General features: G+C 45.5%; 1 protein-coding gene across 5 annotated transcripts in view; it reads left to right on the top strand.

Annotated features, from left to right (window-relative positions):
• Positions 1-7,254: 7,254 nt before the first annotated feature.
• The window catches only part of LOC120796235 (cullin-9), a 42,834-nt gene continuing 31,791 nt past the window's right edge, over positions 7,255-18,297 (top strand). For 4 of the 5 annotated variants that reach the window (XM_040138788.1, XM_040138790.1, XM_040138787.1 and 1 more), the window contains exons 1-3: positions 7,256-7,457; positions 9,594-10,292; positions 17,208-17,362. In XM_040138788.1, coding sequence (XP_039994722.1) covers positions 7,316-7,457; positions 9,594-10,292; positions 17,208-17,362 — 996 coding nt within the window. In that variant the 5' untranslated portion in view covers positions 7,256-7,315. Of the gene's footprint in view, positions 7,458-9,593; positions 10,293-17,207; positions 17,363-18,297 lie in introns of all 5 variants that reach the window. The other variant, XM_040138791.1, reaches the window with a different exon arrangement.

Genomic DNA, 18,297 nt, shown 5'->3' with positions numbered 1-18,297 from the left:
CATTACAGCTCCTAGAGGCCGCCCAGTTCACCTGGACGACTGGGACTGGATGTTCCTGGATGTTACTGGATGTCAAAGTCAGTAGGATTCATCCTCAGGGGAACATGAACCACATTTCATCACCATCCATCCAACAGTGGAGACGTTTCAGCCTTGACCCGAGCGGTGGACAGACAGAGAGACATTGTCATTACTAACATGGCTAAAAATGATCTATTAATAATAATAATAATATTTCAAGAGAAATTACAGTGAAATGTTCCATATCAATGTGTGTGTGTAGCAGTTAAATCCAGCAGTGTCTGGGTTTGTCTCTGAAGCTTTCAGAGGTGTTGTAGACGTCACGACCATCTTCTCAGTTTACAGCACAGTTTTGGTGTTTTCTCCTGTGTTTTCAGACTTTAGGGTGGTGAGGGACAGCTGAGGGGGGAGGCGCAGAGGGAGAGACCGGAGGCACAGTTACTGTGTGAGGTGGAGGGGACAGATGCATGCAGGTGTAAAAACAGCAGGAAGTTAGTTATCGTAGTTTCTGAATCACAACTCAGATCAGAACACACAGACGTGTTGATATGATTCAGTGTGACTTCCACTTCCTGAGGACATCATGAGCTCTGATGTCCCTCCACAATAAAGCTCCAGGATTCCACTTAGAAACCAGAGGACAAAGGGGCTGCAGAACTTCATTCAGAATCTTGCTGTTTTTAAGTTTATTTCAGTATCACAGTGATCCAGTGACGGTTGTCTGAACATCCACGGCTACACTGAGAAAAGGAGCTGGTCACAGCTGGTTCAGCAGCTTTCAATGGGGACAACATACATAAATAAGCAAGTAAATCCCCTTTACTTTCTGTTTATTCATGCTGTTCATTTTCTAAATCCCCCGTCAGTGTTTACATTGATCTCCTTCCTGCCAGGCAGACGTTAATTAGAGTTCATTTTTCTGAAAAGAATCAGCCTGCAGACGGATAATCGGTCACAGTCAGTGTTATGTGACAGTTGAGACCTGAAGCTGTTTTAAAAAATCTGTTTTGTCGGTGTGCTCGAGGACACTCAACAGACTCTGTTAATGTTTTCGTTTCTGTTCAGCAACTGATTCTCAAACCTCAGTCATCGGAGTGTTCTTGAATGCACCAACAGAGAGACTGTCACACACACACACACACACACACACACTTACACACATTCATGATGTGTGTTTGGAGGCTTGTGTATGAGTATAAATAAGTGTCAGTATGTCTGTGTGTGGGAGGGGGGATTCACATGCTGAGCAACATCCTGGATCCAATTAGATGCTTCAGTAAACGCGTGTGTGTGTTTGTGTGTGTTATGTCGTGAGCGGCAGGAAATAGAGCAGGTCGTCCACTGGTTTGGTCCCCGGCTCCTTCAGTCCACATATTGAATTGTCCTTGGGACACATGCTGAACCCTTATTGCCCCTGATGGCTGTGCTGTCTGTACGTGTCAGTGAGTGTCAGGTTGTGTCAGTGTTGTCTGTGTGTGTCAGTGTGCGTGTCAGTGTGTGTCAGTGCGTGTCAGTGTGTGTCAGTGCGTGTCAGTGTGTGTCAGTGCGTGTCAGTGTGTGTCTGTGTCAGTGCGTGTCAGTGTGTCAGTGTGTCAGTGTGTGTCAGTGTGTGTCTGTGTGTGTCAGTGTGTGCCAGTGTGTGTCATTGCGTGTCAGTGTGTGTCTGTGTGTGTCAGTGTGTGTCAGTGCGTGTGTGTCAGTGTGTGTCAGTGTGTGTCAGTGTGTGTCTGTGCCGGTGTGTGCCAGTGTGTGTCTGTGCGTGTCAGTGTGTGTCAGTGTGTGTCAGTGTCAGTGCGTGTCAGTGCGTACCAGTGTGTTTCTGTACGTGTCAGTGTCAGTGCGTGCCAGTGTGTGTCTGTGTCATTGCGTGTCAGTGTGTGTCTGTGTGTGTCAGTGTGTGTCAGTGCGTGTCAGTGTGTGTCTGTGCGTGTCAGTGTGTGTCTGTGTCAGTGTGTGCCAGTATGTGTCAGTGTGTGTCTGTGCCAGTGCGTGTCAGTGTGTGTCAGTGCGTGTCAGTGTGTGTCTGTGTGTGTCAGTGCGTGTCAGTGTGTGTCTGTGTCATTGCGTGTCAGTGTGTGTCTGTGTGTGTCAGTGTGTGTCAGTGCGTGTCAGTGTGTGTCTGTGCGTGTCAGTGTGTGTCTGTGTCAGTGTGTGCCAGTATGTGTCAGTGTGTGTGCCAGTGCGTGTCAGTGTGTCAGTGTGTGTGTCTGTGCGCGTGTCAGTGTGTGTCTGTGCGTGTCAGTGTGTGTGTGTGTCAGTGTGTGTCAGTGCGTGCGTGTCAGTGTGTGTCTGTGCCAGTGTGTGTCAGTGTGTGTGTCAGTGCGTGCCAGTGTGTGTCTGTGTGTGTCAGTGCGTGTCAGTGTGTGTCTGTGCGTGTCAGTGTGTGTCTGTGTCAGTGCGTGTCAGTGTGTGTCTGTGCGTGTCAGTGCTTGTCTGTGCCAGTGCGTGTCAGTGTGTGTCTGTGCGTGTCAGTGTGTGTCAGTGTCAGTGCGTGTCAGTGTGTGTCTGTGCGTGTCAGTGCTTGTCTGTGCCAGTGTGTGTCTGTGCGTGTCAGTGTGTGTCAGTGTCAGTGCGTGTCAGTGTGTGTCTGTGCGTGCCAGTGTGTGTCTGTGCGTGTCAGTGTGTGTCTGTGCGTGCCAGTGTGTGTCAGTGTGTGCCAGTGTGTGTCAGTGCGTGTCAGTGTGTGTCTGTGCGTGCCAGTGTGTGTCAGTGCGTGTCAGTGTGTGTCTGTGCGTGCCAGTGTGTGTCAGTGCGTGTCAGTGTGTGTCTTACCAGTGTGTGTCAGTGTCAGTGCGTGTCAGTGTGTGTCTGTGTGTGTCTGTGCCAGTGTATGTCAGTGTGTGTCAGTGTGTGTCTGTGTCAGTGTGTGTCAGTGTCAGTGCGTGTGAAGGTGTGTGTCTGTGTTTGTCAGTGCGTGTCAGTGTGTGTCTGTGTGTGTCTGTGCCAGTGCGTGTCAGTGTGTGAATGGTGGCATGCAGTGTAAAGTGCTGTGAGTGGTCGAAGCTGGAAACATTCTCATCTGAACATGTTCACATGAAGGCAGCTGATGGAAACATTCACTGATTCAAACTTAATGTTTTTCAAATTAAAAAACAAATGACTAAAACTCGCTCGCTCAAAAACTGAGCCGCTGTGAAACCATCAGCACTTTGTAAAATCCTGTGAGGCCATCCCTCCCCTCCTCCACATCTGTCAGCACTGCTGGGAGGTAACTAAGTACATTTACTCAACTACTGTACCTAAGTACAGTTTTGGACTATTTCCATTTTACGCTACTTTATATTCGTACACCACTGCGTTCATGGACGACTGTTACATAAAAAAACCTATGATAAAGCTATAAAATAATTGAATCAGGCTGCTACAGATCAAACCAACGGAGCGTTACAGGAAGTCCTTCCTGTCTACAGTGCACCCAGACTCCAACTGTAATCCTGTGGATCGAAGGGCGTAGCTGCTGTGTATACTGAAACTATACTGTATCATAGGTATATATACGGTGGGGTCTCAGACTAGTGGACCCCACTATATATACACATATATATACATATATATGTATATATATATATATATAAATGCGTATATGTGTGTGTGTGTGTGTGTGTGTGTGTGTGTGTGTGTGTGTGTGTATTATTTATATAATACATATATATATATATTCTATTTAGGGCTGGTTTTGTTTTGTTTTTTTCCTTTTTCACTCTCTGTTCTTATATTTAGCTGCTAACACAATCTCCCCTTAATAAAATATCGATCTATTTATCTATCAATCTTTCTGTCTGTCTAAAACTCCTTGAGTGACGTCCTGTGTTTGTCTTAAATATGCAGCTCACATTCGTGCCCCCCCCCAAAATACACGCACGCAGACTTGCACCCCATATATAAACACATGTATGTGGTCAAACCTCATCACGGCTCCGCTGTAAACCTGTAAACCTGTAAACCTGGATACCGGCAGTCACCGGCTCTGACGTCATCCCGGGGATGCTAGACACGTCCTGTGATCACGAGAGGACAAACACACGCACGAGCGTACACACTCACCTCCCAAGGTGAGACACGAGACCCTGCAGCCATCAATCCATCTATACATCCAGGCTTCGCACACCGACCCCTCCTCCGTTCTCCAGCCGCCCTAAGTGGGCTCTGAGCCGCGTAGAGAACCGAAATAGTCCCGGTGTTAAGGTCCGTTGGTCCAAGACAGAAAGCCCAGAGAGGAGAGTGGCAGGCGGGCAGGCAGGTGTCCGTCTGGTCGGAGGATGATTCTCCTGCAGAGAACAGATGGAGAAGAAGAGGAGGAGGAGGAGGAGAAGGGAGAGAGAGAGCATCAGCTGCTATAACTGTTCAGACTGTGGAGGGTTTCTACACGGAGGAGGAGGAGGAGGAGGAGGAGGAGGATGCATGTGCGCTGAATACAGAGGAGGTGTGTGTGTGTGTGTGTGTGTGTGTGTGTGATTTCCTCCCCATGGTCCTAACTCCCCTCAGAGCTTCGTGATGAAGTGAAATGAAAACAGAAACTATGATGGTCTTCAGCTGCGAAAATGGCGCCAGCCTCACCTGGTCAGTGTGATCAATAATCAGCTCTGATCAATAACTCTGATCTTGATCCTGTTCTGATTAACTACAGCCTCTTATTTCCATTTACAGAATATGGCCCCACTCTCTGCTTTATCGATCAGTTATAGGATATTAATAACAACATCTTCTGGGTTGCCAGGTTGTGGACGCTTTGTCTTTTCGTCTCTTTGACTCAACGGTGAGACGTCGCCAGTGGACTGGTGGACCACTGATCTTCTGGAAAACAGCTGCAGGACGTCCGGACCAAAACCCCCCGTCTCCATTTGAAGCTTCATGACTTCTCATGTGGACGTCACAGAAAACCCTGGTTACTGGCTTAAACTGAAGAAGACGCTGGTTCCATTTCATGTATGAGCAGAAATGACTTCATTCAGTTACCTCCATGAACCTATAGGACCCTGAATACGCGATACGTTTTTTCAAAAACCAAAAACACTTAGTTATTTTTATATATTCAGGCTGAAAAGTGTCTTTTCTTGTTATTGCGTGCAACCTGTTTTACTTGGAAACCAAGTGTGGACGCCGGTCGGAGGTCGCTGCAGAGAAAGGTCGACATTTCCAGCTGCAGGCTTAGTGGATTAATGTAGAACCTTGTAATGATGGTTTATTAACATTTCTAACTGCAGGTGACGGACTAACTTCTGCCGATGGCTCATTAGAAAACACCATACTAACATTTCTAACTGCAGACCCGAGTTCTTAGTAATGATTTACCGACATGTATACCTGCTTTGTTACTGAATAGAAACACACTTCACCTAAAATGTCATAAAAACTGCTCTTACATCAAAACATCACTTTTCCTGGACTGTTCTCTCAACGTTTGGACTATTTGCAGATCAACAGCCAGTCAGACTGGATGCATTAGTTCATCAATGGTCAATTGGTTGTTAACGGTCAAAAATAATCTGCAGCTGTAAATGTTAACAGTCAGTTTGTGAATGGGTTTTGGTCCGGACGTCCTGCAGCTGTTTTCCAGAAGATCAGTGGTCCACCAGTCCACTGGAGACGTCTCACCGTTGAGTCAAAGAGATGAAAAAGACAAAATGTCTTATAACTGATCCATAAAGCATCAGAAAATGATCTATTACCCATCAATAAGTCCACTGATAACAGCTCATCAGGCCTTGATAAATGGAGCCCGATCAGAGCCCAGGATCCACAGCTGATGGACTTGATTCAGACTAGTTCAGTTTTTCCTTCACACTCTCCAGGACCGAGCGTTCGTCTTCATGTCCCGGTGATGTGACCTAATGTAGATCGAGAGTTTCCGTCTTATTGATTCCAGTCTGACAGCTGTAGTGTTGTTTGGATTGTGCAATACTGAAGTACAAGTACCTTAAAGTACAGTACTTATGTAAAAGTACTTAGTTACTTTTCACCACAGGCACAAACACGTGAGAAAAGCCAGAAAAAGCAGCAATCATTTTGGGGGCAGGAAGGCTCTTTCCTGTCTTGTTAGTCGTGTCGCAGTTCGTCAGATGGATGTTAAATCCCATGTATGTGTCATGGCTCCCTGATGGGGTCTGAGGGAGAGGCCTCCGGCCCCTGTGAACGGTGCTTTCACCAACATGTTTCATCTTGTTCAATGAAAATCAGTCAAAGATCTGATCATTGGAATTTCAAACTGAGAGAAACACACTTCCTGTTCAGCTGCAGTGCAGAGATAAAACGTCAGCGCCCCCTGCTGTTCGGGACGCACGGCTGCCCCTCCACAAACCCTGCTACTGTTGGGGAGCAGAGTGACATCCACACACACACACACACACACACACACAGGTTTGCTGCACCGTGAAGCGTCATCCCCGTCAGCTACTTTATTCAACGTAAGACTTCTACTTTTTATTTTTCGGACCTCAGACACTCATAAACATGGTTCCTCTGACCTGACGGAGGCAGGTGACTCTGTGTCAGAATCTGGTTTTAGGACCTGAACTGTTGCAGTTCAACATTTGTAAAGTTCATTCCTTCAAATTTCTGTGTCAAGTTATGAAATTCACAGAAAAACCTAGAACCTGGGAGAATTGCAACCAACAGTCATCTTCATCATCAACAGGTCTGACAGTTATTGTCCTTGTCCTGTTCGGTGGATAAAATGTCAAAAAAGAGTGAAAACAACATTTCAACATATTCAAATTTCGTTTTTTTGTCTGACCAACAGTTGAAAACCAGTTGTCACAGAAAACTGGCAAATATTCACATGTGAGAAGCTGGAACCGGTGGATTTTTGGTATTTTTGCTTTAAAAGGGACTCAAATTAATCAGTTAATTCATGATTAATCAGCGTAATCATTTCAGCTGTAGAGCACTGGTTGGTTTCAGGGGTCTGGAGAACTACTGACAATGACAGTGGGGCTGTGGGGGTCAATATGGGTCATCTTACCAGTTTAGGTGTTTTTTGTTTGTTTGTTTGTTTTGTTTTGTCTGATAAACCCTTTTGTTTAAACGTTACTGAACAAGCAACAGCAACAACAAACAAACAAACAAAGCCAGAGGCTGTGGCAGAAATCATCCATCGGAGAGTCACAGCGGAAGAGGAATTTCGCTTGAAGTGGATGTTTTCACACAGCGTCCATTTGAGCTGATACAGCAGGGGGCGGTGTGCACCTTTTACTGTGGTTTGTGATCCGCCTCTAAACTCGAAGAAGAAGAAAAAACAAGCCGTAGAAGCCGAAGAAGAAGGAGTCCGTGATGCTGTTCCTGTCACTGTGCGCCAATGCGCATCCTACAGCACGGACCTCCGGCGGATAACGAGAAAACAAACAGTAGCAGGCTGGGAAACGACACGTTAGGGCGGAAGAGAAAACAGCGTTTGAGGGGGAAGACAGAAACCAAGGGGAAAGTCTGTGACACGGCAGGTAAGCCGGACCCACCTGCCCTGGAGCTGTTACTTCGGGCCGGAATGTGTGTGTCAGCATAGCCGCTTTCCTGACTGACCCCGGCGAATAGCTGGGCAGGCCCACTCCGGCTGCTCAGCGCTGACATCCATACTTACTGTACACACAGATCACCCCGAGATGAGCCGAACGCTTGTACCGAGGGAACGACACACCAAACTGCTTTTCAAAACCTGCTAATTAAGCGAAGTCGCACTTATAAATTACAATATGTGAATCCTAACATCGTATTTTACGTCTTTTATGAGTATATTGGACACAGTCTCTAATTCGGTGTACATCTAACCAACGAAACAGCTCTTAGTCCAGTTGAGCATTAACTTTTAGAGCTGTTTTGCTCTTTTTTTTAATAATGTTGTCATACTAAATAATGTTAGCGTCGGAACGCAGAAGGTGACAGTGAAGTGGGCTCCAAAGTATTGAAGTTGTCTTTTTTATCTAGAAAAAGTACAGCTTGTGTATTGTGTACATGCCGAATTCACCGGAAGATTTTTAAAAATCCCCAAATGGTCTAAATTGATGTTTAAAGGCTGTTTAATCGCGGCCAATAATCAACGTTACCTAAAATCTGAAGATTTTGAAATTGAGTTTGGTGTGACGTTCTCTGTGCGGCGTGCATATGGCAAGCTGTCACTAACGATTTAACCAACAAACGAGTCGCTTATGTGAACTAGTTAGGTAGTTAGCTGGCTAACGAGACGGAGAAGCAGTAGTTCCGTTAACTGCCAATGTGAACTGAAAACTCGGTTAGCGACTGCTAACGTTAGCAGCTGTGGTTAGCTTGTAATCTGTTGCGTTCAGGTAACGTTACAAATGACGGGCTGGGCTATTTACTGAAAATGACCAACTACATAGCCCATAGCAGGCGGACTGCATCAGTAACAGCTACGCAACGTCGGTAATAGTTACATCGTTCTTTAATAAATAAGAGTATGTTGGTGTCATTGCTCTTGTGTGTGGTTTCGGGTAACTTCTGAGCAGCGCAGGCTCAGAAGTCAGTCCGAGTTTCATCTGGTATTAGACCGAGCCCTGCTGACGGTGGACAACACGCCCAGCAGCAGCAGCTCTTGATGTTCAGCTCTCAGAGAGCCAAGAGGCCGTGGCGCGTCCAGAAAGAAGAACTGTGTGTCTGCAAACCGAAAATGAAAACCTAAATTTACACTGTGAGCCACCAGGATGTCTGTATCCGGCTAAACAGTGCAGAAAAAAGATGATCAAACTAGGCAGTAAGATTCCAGTTTGAGTATCCAAACCCCGGGTCGTCCGTCCAGCATGGTGCTGATGTTTGGATCCCTGGGATGAGCTGAGTCTCTAAACATGTTCAGAAACAGGGAGCAGAGATCCGGATCAGCAGTGCTAGAACTGTGAAAACAAACCAAATGCACTTGGGCCTGCTCCTAGTGCAGAATGAGAGGAAAAAATTTGAAACTGTCTCGACACAACAAAATCTGGGTGTTTTTTTTCTTTCGAGTTTATGAGAAATGTTTTGGTGGAGTGGGATTGAAGGGAATTTCAGTGACAGATAAAATGAAAGAAGTGAAGCAAGAGTTCGTGTTGACAGGAGCTGAATTGTTAAATGTGTTACAGGTTGTTCTTACTGCCCTAATAACTGGTTGTCACGTCCAGGCTGGTCCAGACTCCGAATAGAAGTTTAATAGTTCTACGTGTGGTGACTCCTTTAAGGTTCTTTTCTTTATTTTTTTTAGTTTAATCAACAGTTCACAGTAAAGGAACAAATCAAACTGCGAGATGCGTAAGTATATGAAATAATCTCTAGGCCGCCAGAACGTCCGGATCCAGATCCAGAGTTTAAAAGATGTGAGGTTATAGTCCAGAAATGATGAAAAAGCAAAACTCCCAAAGAAGCTGAACATTTGACAGTACGAGTCCTGAAGAATACACAACGAACCATTGTTTCCATTATCAATTAAACTGCAGATTATTATATTGATTATTAGATTGGAGATGTTTTCAGTTATTTGTTATCTCCTCTGATGATTCCTTCTCTGATGTCTCCTCTGATTTTCCTCCTCCTGATGTCTCCTCTGATGTCTCCTCTGATGTCTCCTCTGATGTGTCCTCTGATGTCCTTCTCAGTGACCATGGTGGGCGAACGCCGCAATGGGAACCTGCTGGTCCAGCTCGGCCCGAGGCTGCAGGCATATCCCGAGGAGCTGATCCGGCAGCGGCGCACGCACGACGGCCAGACCGAGTACCTGATTCGCTGGTGCCTCGTCACCATCGATGACGGCTCCAGCTCCGGGGGTGGGGCTAGTGATGCAGGCGGGACAGGCGGTGGCAGCTCTGGGGTAGGGGGGTCCAACACTTCCACGTCAGGAGAACCCAAACCAGAAAACATCCTGATGTGGATGTCGACAGAGGACGTGTACGCCAACTGCCCCACGCTGCTGGGCAAGAGGAAAACAGACACACAGCGCCCCCTGCAGACGCAGGAGAAGCAGCAGGGTGGCGAGACAGCAGACGGAGGCCAGAGGAGCGGCGGTGACTTCCCGGCGGACGTCACCTTCGACGAGGTGGAGCTGTCGGACATGAAGGAGGACGTGAAGAACCTGGTGCGTCGAGCCCGGAAGCAGATGGCCAAGAAGAGCGACTTCTCCATCAGCATCACGCACACCATCCACGTGCTGAGCGCCTACGCCAGCATCGGCTCGCTGGTCGGCGTCTTCAAGGAGACGGGCGCCCTCAACCTGCTGATGGAGCTGCTGTGTAACAAGGAGACGCAGACTAGACGCAGCGCTGGGAAGATGCTCCGAGCGCTGGCCTCACATGACGCAGGTAACCACAAACTTTATTTATCAGGTCGGATAAGAGGAGACAGACTTTATCGTATCTTGGGGACAAGCGCTGCACGCAGCTGCAGGGATGTAATTTCCATATGTAATGTGTATTCAAACGAATTAAAACAATAAAAAGGTAAATGAGAACGTAAACTAAATAAAACAGGTTAGTAGTAATACACTCACTACCAGTCAGTATTACACATGAAACCGTGTGTTTTAGACAATCAACTGTGCAAATGATGGATCGAAAATCCCAGGTTCTTATGGAGGGAGGTACAGAGCAGCTTCAGATGGTTGGTTGTGTATTTACTGGCTCTGTGTCGTCAGTTGATACACAACCAACCGTCTCAAACTTTATTTTAATTCAAAACTAAATTTATACCACAACCGGGGGGAATCCTGCTCTCTGATTGGCCCACAGGTGTGTGTTAAAACAACATGCGTTCACCTTAAACACACCGCCGGTCAACAGTTACAACTCCGTCCTAAATCAGAGCTCTGGGTTTATTGAACTGCAGGTAACCATAGCAACAGGACTGGTGCTTCAGTTACCTTACAGGTGAGACTGAACCCTGCGTTAAACTGACTAGGGACAGACTTTAAAACGCGCCGCCATTGCTTCCTACATAGCGGAAGACCTGCTTAAATAACGTGCGGGCAGCATCGTGAGGAGGCAGGTCTCAGCCAATAGTCAAACAGCAACAAGTGGTGAAGATACAGCAGCGAAGTTTAGTTTCAGCTTCTCACAGCTTTTAAGCGCTGACAGAGACAGGTTTACTACATGTTCTGTTAATTATTCTATTTGAATTGAGCAAAAAAAGCCACGTAAAAGATGTGTTTATTAGTCTTGTATTGTTCACTGTGCCGTAGGTACACACGGAAGGGATGGGATTAGATCGACAGAAAAATAGTCAACAACTACTTAAGTAATTTTTCAAAGAAAAATGTTTGCTGGTTCAAGGCTCTCAAATGCTTAAATTTGCTGCTTTTTTCAGTTTTGCGTTGCTGTAACTTAAACATGTTTGAGTTTTGGACTGTTGGTTGGACAAAACAAGGTCACGTTGGGCTGTAGGATACCGAGATGGGCACTTGTCAGTCTTTTCTGATGTTCTATAGACCAAATGATTAATTGGATGATTGAGAAAATAATCAGCAGATTGATTGATAACGAAATAAACGTTAGCTACAGCTCTATATGTTATGGAGCAGGGCCACAGGACGTGTTGGGATTTGGGAGGTGTGCGACCCAGGTTACCCATAACACCCTGCTCTGTGTCGATCAGCAGGCATACTTGAAAGGCCGTCGTCACTCCAAACGGTTGTCCCAGACCTGGCAGTGAGCCACGCCCACAGACCAAAAACCCTGTGTCACAGTGTGATGCTGCTAGAGACCCACGACAGACACAGACTGCGACAAAGTCTCTATCAGATCATCTCGCACAGTGTGACGAGACGAGGAGAGGGTTGTTGGCAGTGGCGCACCGCACTGGCGCCTTGAGAGGAAACTCGTTCACTGCATAGTTTTGGTCAGCGCGGATCATCATTCAACGTCATCAGGAAATTACTCACTAAGTTTGACTCACTTATGATGAAGAACTGCCAAAGTACAGGGAGAAGGATACAAGCACATTGCACCTCCGTTTTATAGATGAATCAATTCATTGATTAGACGAATGACAGCAAATAATCAATTGATCGTTTTAGTCAGTTTTTAAACAAAATGCCAAACATTTGCTTTCTAATTTCTGAAATGTGAGAATTTGTTGCTTTTCTTTATCACGTGACTGAATCTCAAACAAAACAAACATCTGAAAACAGTATTTTGGTCTGTGGGAAATTAAAACATTTTTCTGGCCTTTTTATAGACAAATTAATTAAAAGAAAAAGTAACAGGAAGATTCATCTGTAAGGAAAATAAATCTTGAGTTGCAACCCTAACTTGAAATACTTTTCACTCCTGAGTAGAGGAGAAAAGGCCTGGATAGCAAATGTTTCTCTTGACTGACTAGATCAGCAGACAAGTCAGGTAAATTTGTTTAGGTTTTGAATTCATTTCTGCCCCACTGATACTGTTGTTGTTTTTTCTAGATTGTTACCGATGTCAGTAGTTGGGAGCTAAAAAATCTGATAGTGGTAAATCATCCAATATAATTATTTTTAACATAAACACGTGACATAAAGAAACATTTTTGGTAAGGGTTCTCGACCTTTTCAAAGAATAGTCACCGAGACTTGTGATGAGTGTAAAAGTGGACAAACTCTGTGATGATGTGATACGATGTTTTCATATGAAACCAGCCTCTAGCATATGACAAACAGTAGCTGCTTGATGTCTCATGACGTGGTGTTGAGGATCAAGGTGAATGAAGCCGAGGGAAACTTTCAACGAAGTTGAGCTGAGCAGCCTGGACACTGTGGACATCCCGGACATCCCATGTGATGTATGTAGTCCACAACCAGCCTAGAGCTGTCATAAACCTACAGTTTGCTCTAGGACGCTTTCTGACCCAGCTGTGATCTGTGTAGAGTTTGGAAACATCAGCAGGTGGTCTTTAACCGCTTTAAGAGAATGGTCGTCATCTATAATCACCAAACCTTCAGCTGCTGACCACATCAAACCTCTGGCTGTCTCTGCGAGTCATGTGACTCTCCTTCAGGACCATGTTTGAGTCTGGCCCTGAAGGAGAGCAGGTCTGCAGTGAGTTCAGGACTGGCGAAACCCTCCTGAGCAGCATCCTTTCTGCAGCAGACCTCCCGCTGAGTCTCTGCTGGTTACGCTTCACTAGTTTCGTGTCTTTGCTGCAGCACAGCAGGATGCAGGTGACGTTCAGACCTCAGTGGAGTAAATGAGCCTGTGCGGAGGGAAAGCTGAGGCTGTGATGTCTTTACCTCCTCAGGCTGCAGCCTCGCTCATACAGTATCTGTGTGTGTTGGGCAGCCCGGTCCAAAGGGCCAGTGGCCTGTTGTTTCTGTCGCTTGATCTATCAGCAACAATAATGACAAAATCTGCAGAGGAGTTCTGTTTCAGGTGACACAGACTCAGCAGGTATGAAGCGCAGAGGTGTGTTTGCACTCCACCTGGGCAGAAATGTTGCACTTAACAGTATCCGGGCCAATCGGGGCATATTTTAATGGATCGGTATCAGCTAAAATAAAGCTGATCAAAACCCGATCCCTTTACTGAGCTCAGCTGTGTTGGTCAGCCTCAGCCTGCTGGCATTGCAGCTCTTCTCCTTAATGAATGTGAAAAGTTATTTGGTGACACTGGTGATTCACTCTGTTCTGACAGAATACACAAACCAAATCTGTCCTCTCTCCTCTCTTATCATCAAAGCTGAGAGCAGGAAACCCTCTCGTGTTTATCCGGCGCTGACGCCACTTTCACCGGTTACAGTGACCGACGTCTCCGGCTGCAGGTCACATCAGCTTCGTTGATTAATGTTGATTCTGTCAGTAACTACGTGACAGAACACGAAGAAACTTTTTTTGTTGTCGGTTTGTGTGTCTGCGCTCGACCGAAGATTGTTTATGACGCATTGCGCTGTAACACCACTGTAAAATCAGTGTTTTTATTGTCCCAACAGAGGGACACGTCTTCTCTCTAGAGGATCACTCCACGTCGGTTTAGGGAGTCACATTCTCTGGTTAAACTTTAATTCATATCAGACCAGTAAACTGATCAGTTTAGTTTTGAATCAGGAGCTTCACTATTTGGATCAAGTAGCTCATCAAAAATCCGATGTGTCAGGTTTAGTATCTACAGCTGTTACTTCACTGTGTCACGTACATGCTTGATCAACACGTAGGTAAACATAAGGGTCTGATTGGACGCGGTATCAGCAGATACTCCATATCTAAGGACTTGGATCGGGGTCAAAAACACTTGATCTGGACTTCCCTACTTAAGGCAGGACCCCGCTTAACCTCATGTTTGTAATGACACTGTTTTTAGTTGCTGTTTAACTGAGCTTCAGTTAAGTAACCTTGTCCAACGTGGGTTTAACCTTTAGAAATGGGAGTTTGAAAAAGGGAATCCAAGCCCTGTACTAGTAAAAACACTTTGGACCCACAGGTCTGATACAGATCTGTCAGCAGCTGTTGCAGTGATGTAAGGACCCTAAAACGCTTTGCACAGATAGAATCAATGTAGAATTCATCAAAGGTCAATGTGAAGACTGAGTCCAGTACAGACCAAAACACACCTGAAGCAGGACCACCGAGGCCAAAGAGTCCCACAGGTGGGACGGAGGATTTTGTTTGTCCTGGCGGCGACACACAGAAACCGGTGCATTGCAAAGTGAAATGGGGCTGTGTTCTCTGAACTGTGGCCTTTTTCATCACACTGGAGACAGAAAGTCACATCTGGGGTTCAGATAAATAAAAAAGATGTGTAACATGCTTCAAAAAAAGATCGTGTAAAGTCCCAGCTTTATGGGTTTTTGGGGTTAAATTTCTCCCAGGTTCTTTTTTCATTCGTAACGACTTCTTTCTGTGTGTCCCTGTTGTTCAAAGGTTTAGATTGAAAGTAACTCTTTGTTAGATACTGTCAGTCAGTGCTGTGCAGGCTCACACACAGCTGCATGGACTGTGGTCAAAGGTCGATCACGTGTTTGAAGCAGATAATGCAAAAAAAAAAAAGATCTTATGTCCTTCTTCCTGGGGTCTCACTCCTCTCAGCCCGCTGTGCTCCGTCACCGCCAACAGATTATTTTTTTGTTTGTTGGTCACATGCGGAGAAAATCCTGGGCGAGGAGCAGCTGAGAGTTTTTCCCGTGAGTCACCAGGGGCGCGGGCAGCACACAAAGACATGAGGCTGGTTATAGATCCAGATCACACAGAGCAGACATTGCTTTATGTTAAGAGCTACAATCTCAGCTTTCACAGGAAGGTTCGATGTAAAATATATGGAGACAAAAATTCAAACGAACAAAAAATAAGGCCAAGTTTACCTGTTAATAAATAGCCCTGGACGCTCCGCAGCAAATAAACTAGAGTACAATCAAATGCAAAGGAAAAGGTTATAAGGGTTGGGTATCAGATTAAGGCCATTCTAAGCCCCCAAAAGAAGTCGGCCTTACAGAGAGACCCAGTTTCACCTGTCCATCACAGATGCAGTTACTGCATTTACTCAGCAGAGAAGCAGGATATAAATATGATAATACAGGCTTAAAACAGACAGAATAAATAAGCGCTTGTCAGACCAGTGAAGAACGAAGGGTGTGGCAAACCTCAAGCAAGATCAGGAAAAACCAAGTGCTAACATTCTTCCTTCCTGTCCTTTCTGAGGGTTTGAATCATCCAACTGTCCCAGAGAGGAAGTTCAGAGTCCGTTTGATTCATTCAGTCTCCAGAGACTTTTACTCTGTCCCTGCCGCCGCCAGCAGAGGGGGAAAACTGAAACCATGTGGCAGAACTGCGGACACTGTAAAATGAAACTACTGAGGGTGCTGTTACTTCAGCCTCCAGTGACTCTTAGCCGCAACAGAACAGGACACCAGATGGCCGACGTCCGACTGACCTGCATCTCTGCCTGTCACAGTGTCTGTGTTGACACTACCAAATTTTCAAATTGTATACTTGCTGTAGTGGCTTCAAAGCTGCACCCGTTAATATTTTGGCATGAACAACAGGTGACTGAAACTGTAAAGTGCTTCTGGTAGTGCTGACCCCACAGACAGTTCTCAACAACTCTTTTTAGTCTCTTTTAGCACCTAGTTTTGGTTTTTGCAGCGTGTAATGTTAAAACAGGGAAGGGACAAACAAACTGTTGACCAAACACTGCCGTGTAGAATATGATTTCTCTTCACTGGAACTAAAAAGCCCGAAGCAGGGAGAACAGACTCAGATAGGGGTGTCCACATACTTTTGGCTGTATTTTGCGCATCACATTGAGGACGCCTCATGCTCTCAACACGCTGTTTTGTTTGGACTTTAAAGCCTTTGTGTTTGGTGGAAACGGAATCGGAGCGAGACCTCGCTGCTTTTCGCTGGTCTCTCTCAGACTGATGGGGAAACTTCAGAGCGGCTTCTCAGCCCGAGAGCAGAGAAACAGATCGGGTCGGCAGCTTGTTTTCCAGCTCCTCTTGTTCTGCAGCAGAGCAGGTTTACACATGAAGTACTGAACAGTACTGATTTCAGCTTTTGACAGTCAGACGATCGCAGATAGTTTGATTCAGTTATTTTGGTAATTGATTAATCGTTCAGTCGTTTTTCAAACAAGAACTGAAAAAAATGTAAAAGATTAGCTTCTTTGCCATGTATCATTGTAGACTGAATATTCAGATTTTTTTAGGATTTTTGAACTTTTGGTCTAACAAAACAAGACGTGAATATCTCACCATCAGCTTCAGCAAACTTTTTCGACAATTTCTTGACGTGTCATAGACTAAACGATTAATCGATCAATGGAAAAAATAAGCGGCAGATTAATCGATAATGAAAATAATTGCTAGTTTCAGCCCTGGTGGTGATGGAGGCGGAAGGCTCAAATATTCAGGATAAGAAAATAAGAGACTGAAGGAGTGACGAGGTGTTCAGGCTCGGTATCGTCATGATCTTTGTCTTCCTAGGGCTGCGTATCAAAATTCAGTACATGTTTGGGACTGACTGAAACGAGTCTGAAAGCACTGTCCTGGGCCCTGATGTGCTTCCTGTCTAGTCCCACGGGGCCTGTGCATAATAAAACAAATAACCTTGTAAAAACTGAATTGAAAAACAAAAATAGGATGCACATTACGATGTTATATTTTCGGTATTAATAGTCGTGCACGTTGTTTAAAATGTTTGCCCCGTACATTCTGCGTGAATGACAAGAAGACGTCACTGTAACAGACAGACGAGGACAGATGTGTAAATTGGTCCAGGTGTTAGAGGTGTCGATGATAAGTGTGTCCTACCGTGTCCTCACCAGGAAGTCGAGCCTACGTGCTGCTGTCTCTCAGTCAGCAGGACGGCATCGAGCAGCACATGGACTTCGATAACCGCTACACTCTGCTGGAGCTGTTCGCTGAAACCACGTCATCAGAGGAGCACGGCATCTCCTTCGAAGGGATTCACCTGCCTCAGGTACATGTTTGTACACCTGTGAGAACCTTAGTTGACATAATGCATTCCCTGACCCCATATCAGCTTTCTCTTATTAGTGTGAATTTAGTCAGTAACTCCATGACAGGCCTAAATTAATCTGGGCTGTTGACGGATTGCGAGCTCTCTGCACGCCGCTGTCAGTACTTGTCAACCATAGTTTGCGACGGAAGAAGCTCCACTCTGCAGCACCCCTGTACAACCACGAGTGGACTGAGTGGTTTTTTTTTTTAGATCCAACAAGTCCAACAGAGTGAGACGTCTTCTGTCAGGGACGGCATTCTCTCACTTGAAGTTTCATTCATTTCATATCAATAATTTAAATTTATAAACTTTAAATTTTTGAACCAGGACCTTCAGTATTTTTATCAAGAAGCTCTTAGAAAACAAGGTGTGTGAGATTAACTAGTCTACAGCGGTGTGGTTTCACTGAGTCAGATATTTAATCTACATTCAAGTAACTAAAATATTAGTATTGGATTGGACTCGTTGTCGGCAGATGCCCAATATTAAAGGACTTGGACCGGGGCCAAAACACTTGATGGGGAACACGTCCATCAATACGAACATCTGGCTTCAGTCAGCAAAGGAACCTCAAACCTTAAAAGGTCTACAAAAGAGTCAGACGAGGCTGAGCTCACCTTCCGTCTCAGTTTAACTCCTGCAGGTGTTCCTGCAGGACCTTGACGTCACGGGTTTGGAGCCAATCAAATCCAGAATGAAACTGACACCATGCGATACCCGAGAGTTTAGTGTGAAGGAGGAAACATCTGGTGTTCAGCTGTTCAACTTAAACGGAGATTCTGGGTTTTTACATGAGGGGGAGGGAGGAGACGTGATTTTAACAAGTTTTAACAAAGTGATTGTATTTTTTCCGGAAAACAAGACAAAAACAAAAACACTTGTTCTAAGCTGAA

This window comes from Xiphias gladius, chromosome 11, assembly GCF_016859285.1.
Source record: "Xiphias gladius isolate SHS-SW01 ecotype Sanya breed wild chromosome 11, ASM1685928v1, whole genome shotgun sequence".
NCBI lineage: Eukaryota > Metazoa > Chordata > Actinopteri > Istiophoriformes > Xiphiidae > Xiphias > Xiphias gladius.
Note: the sequence above shows the minus strand (reverse complement) of the source record. Positions and strands in the feature narration are given on the sequence as shown.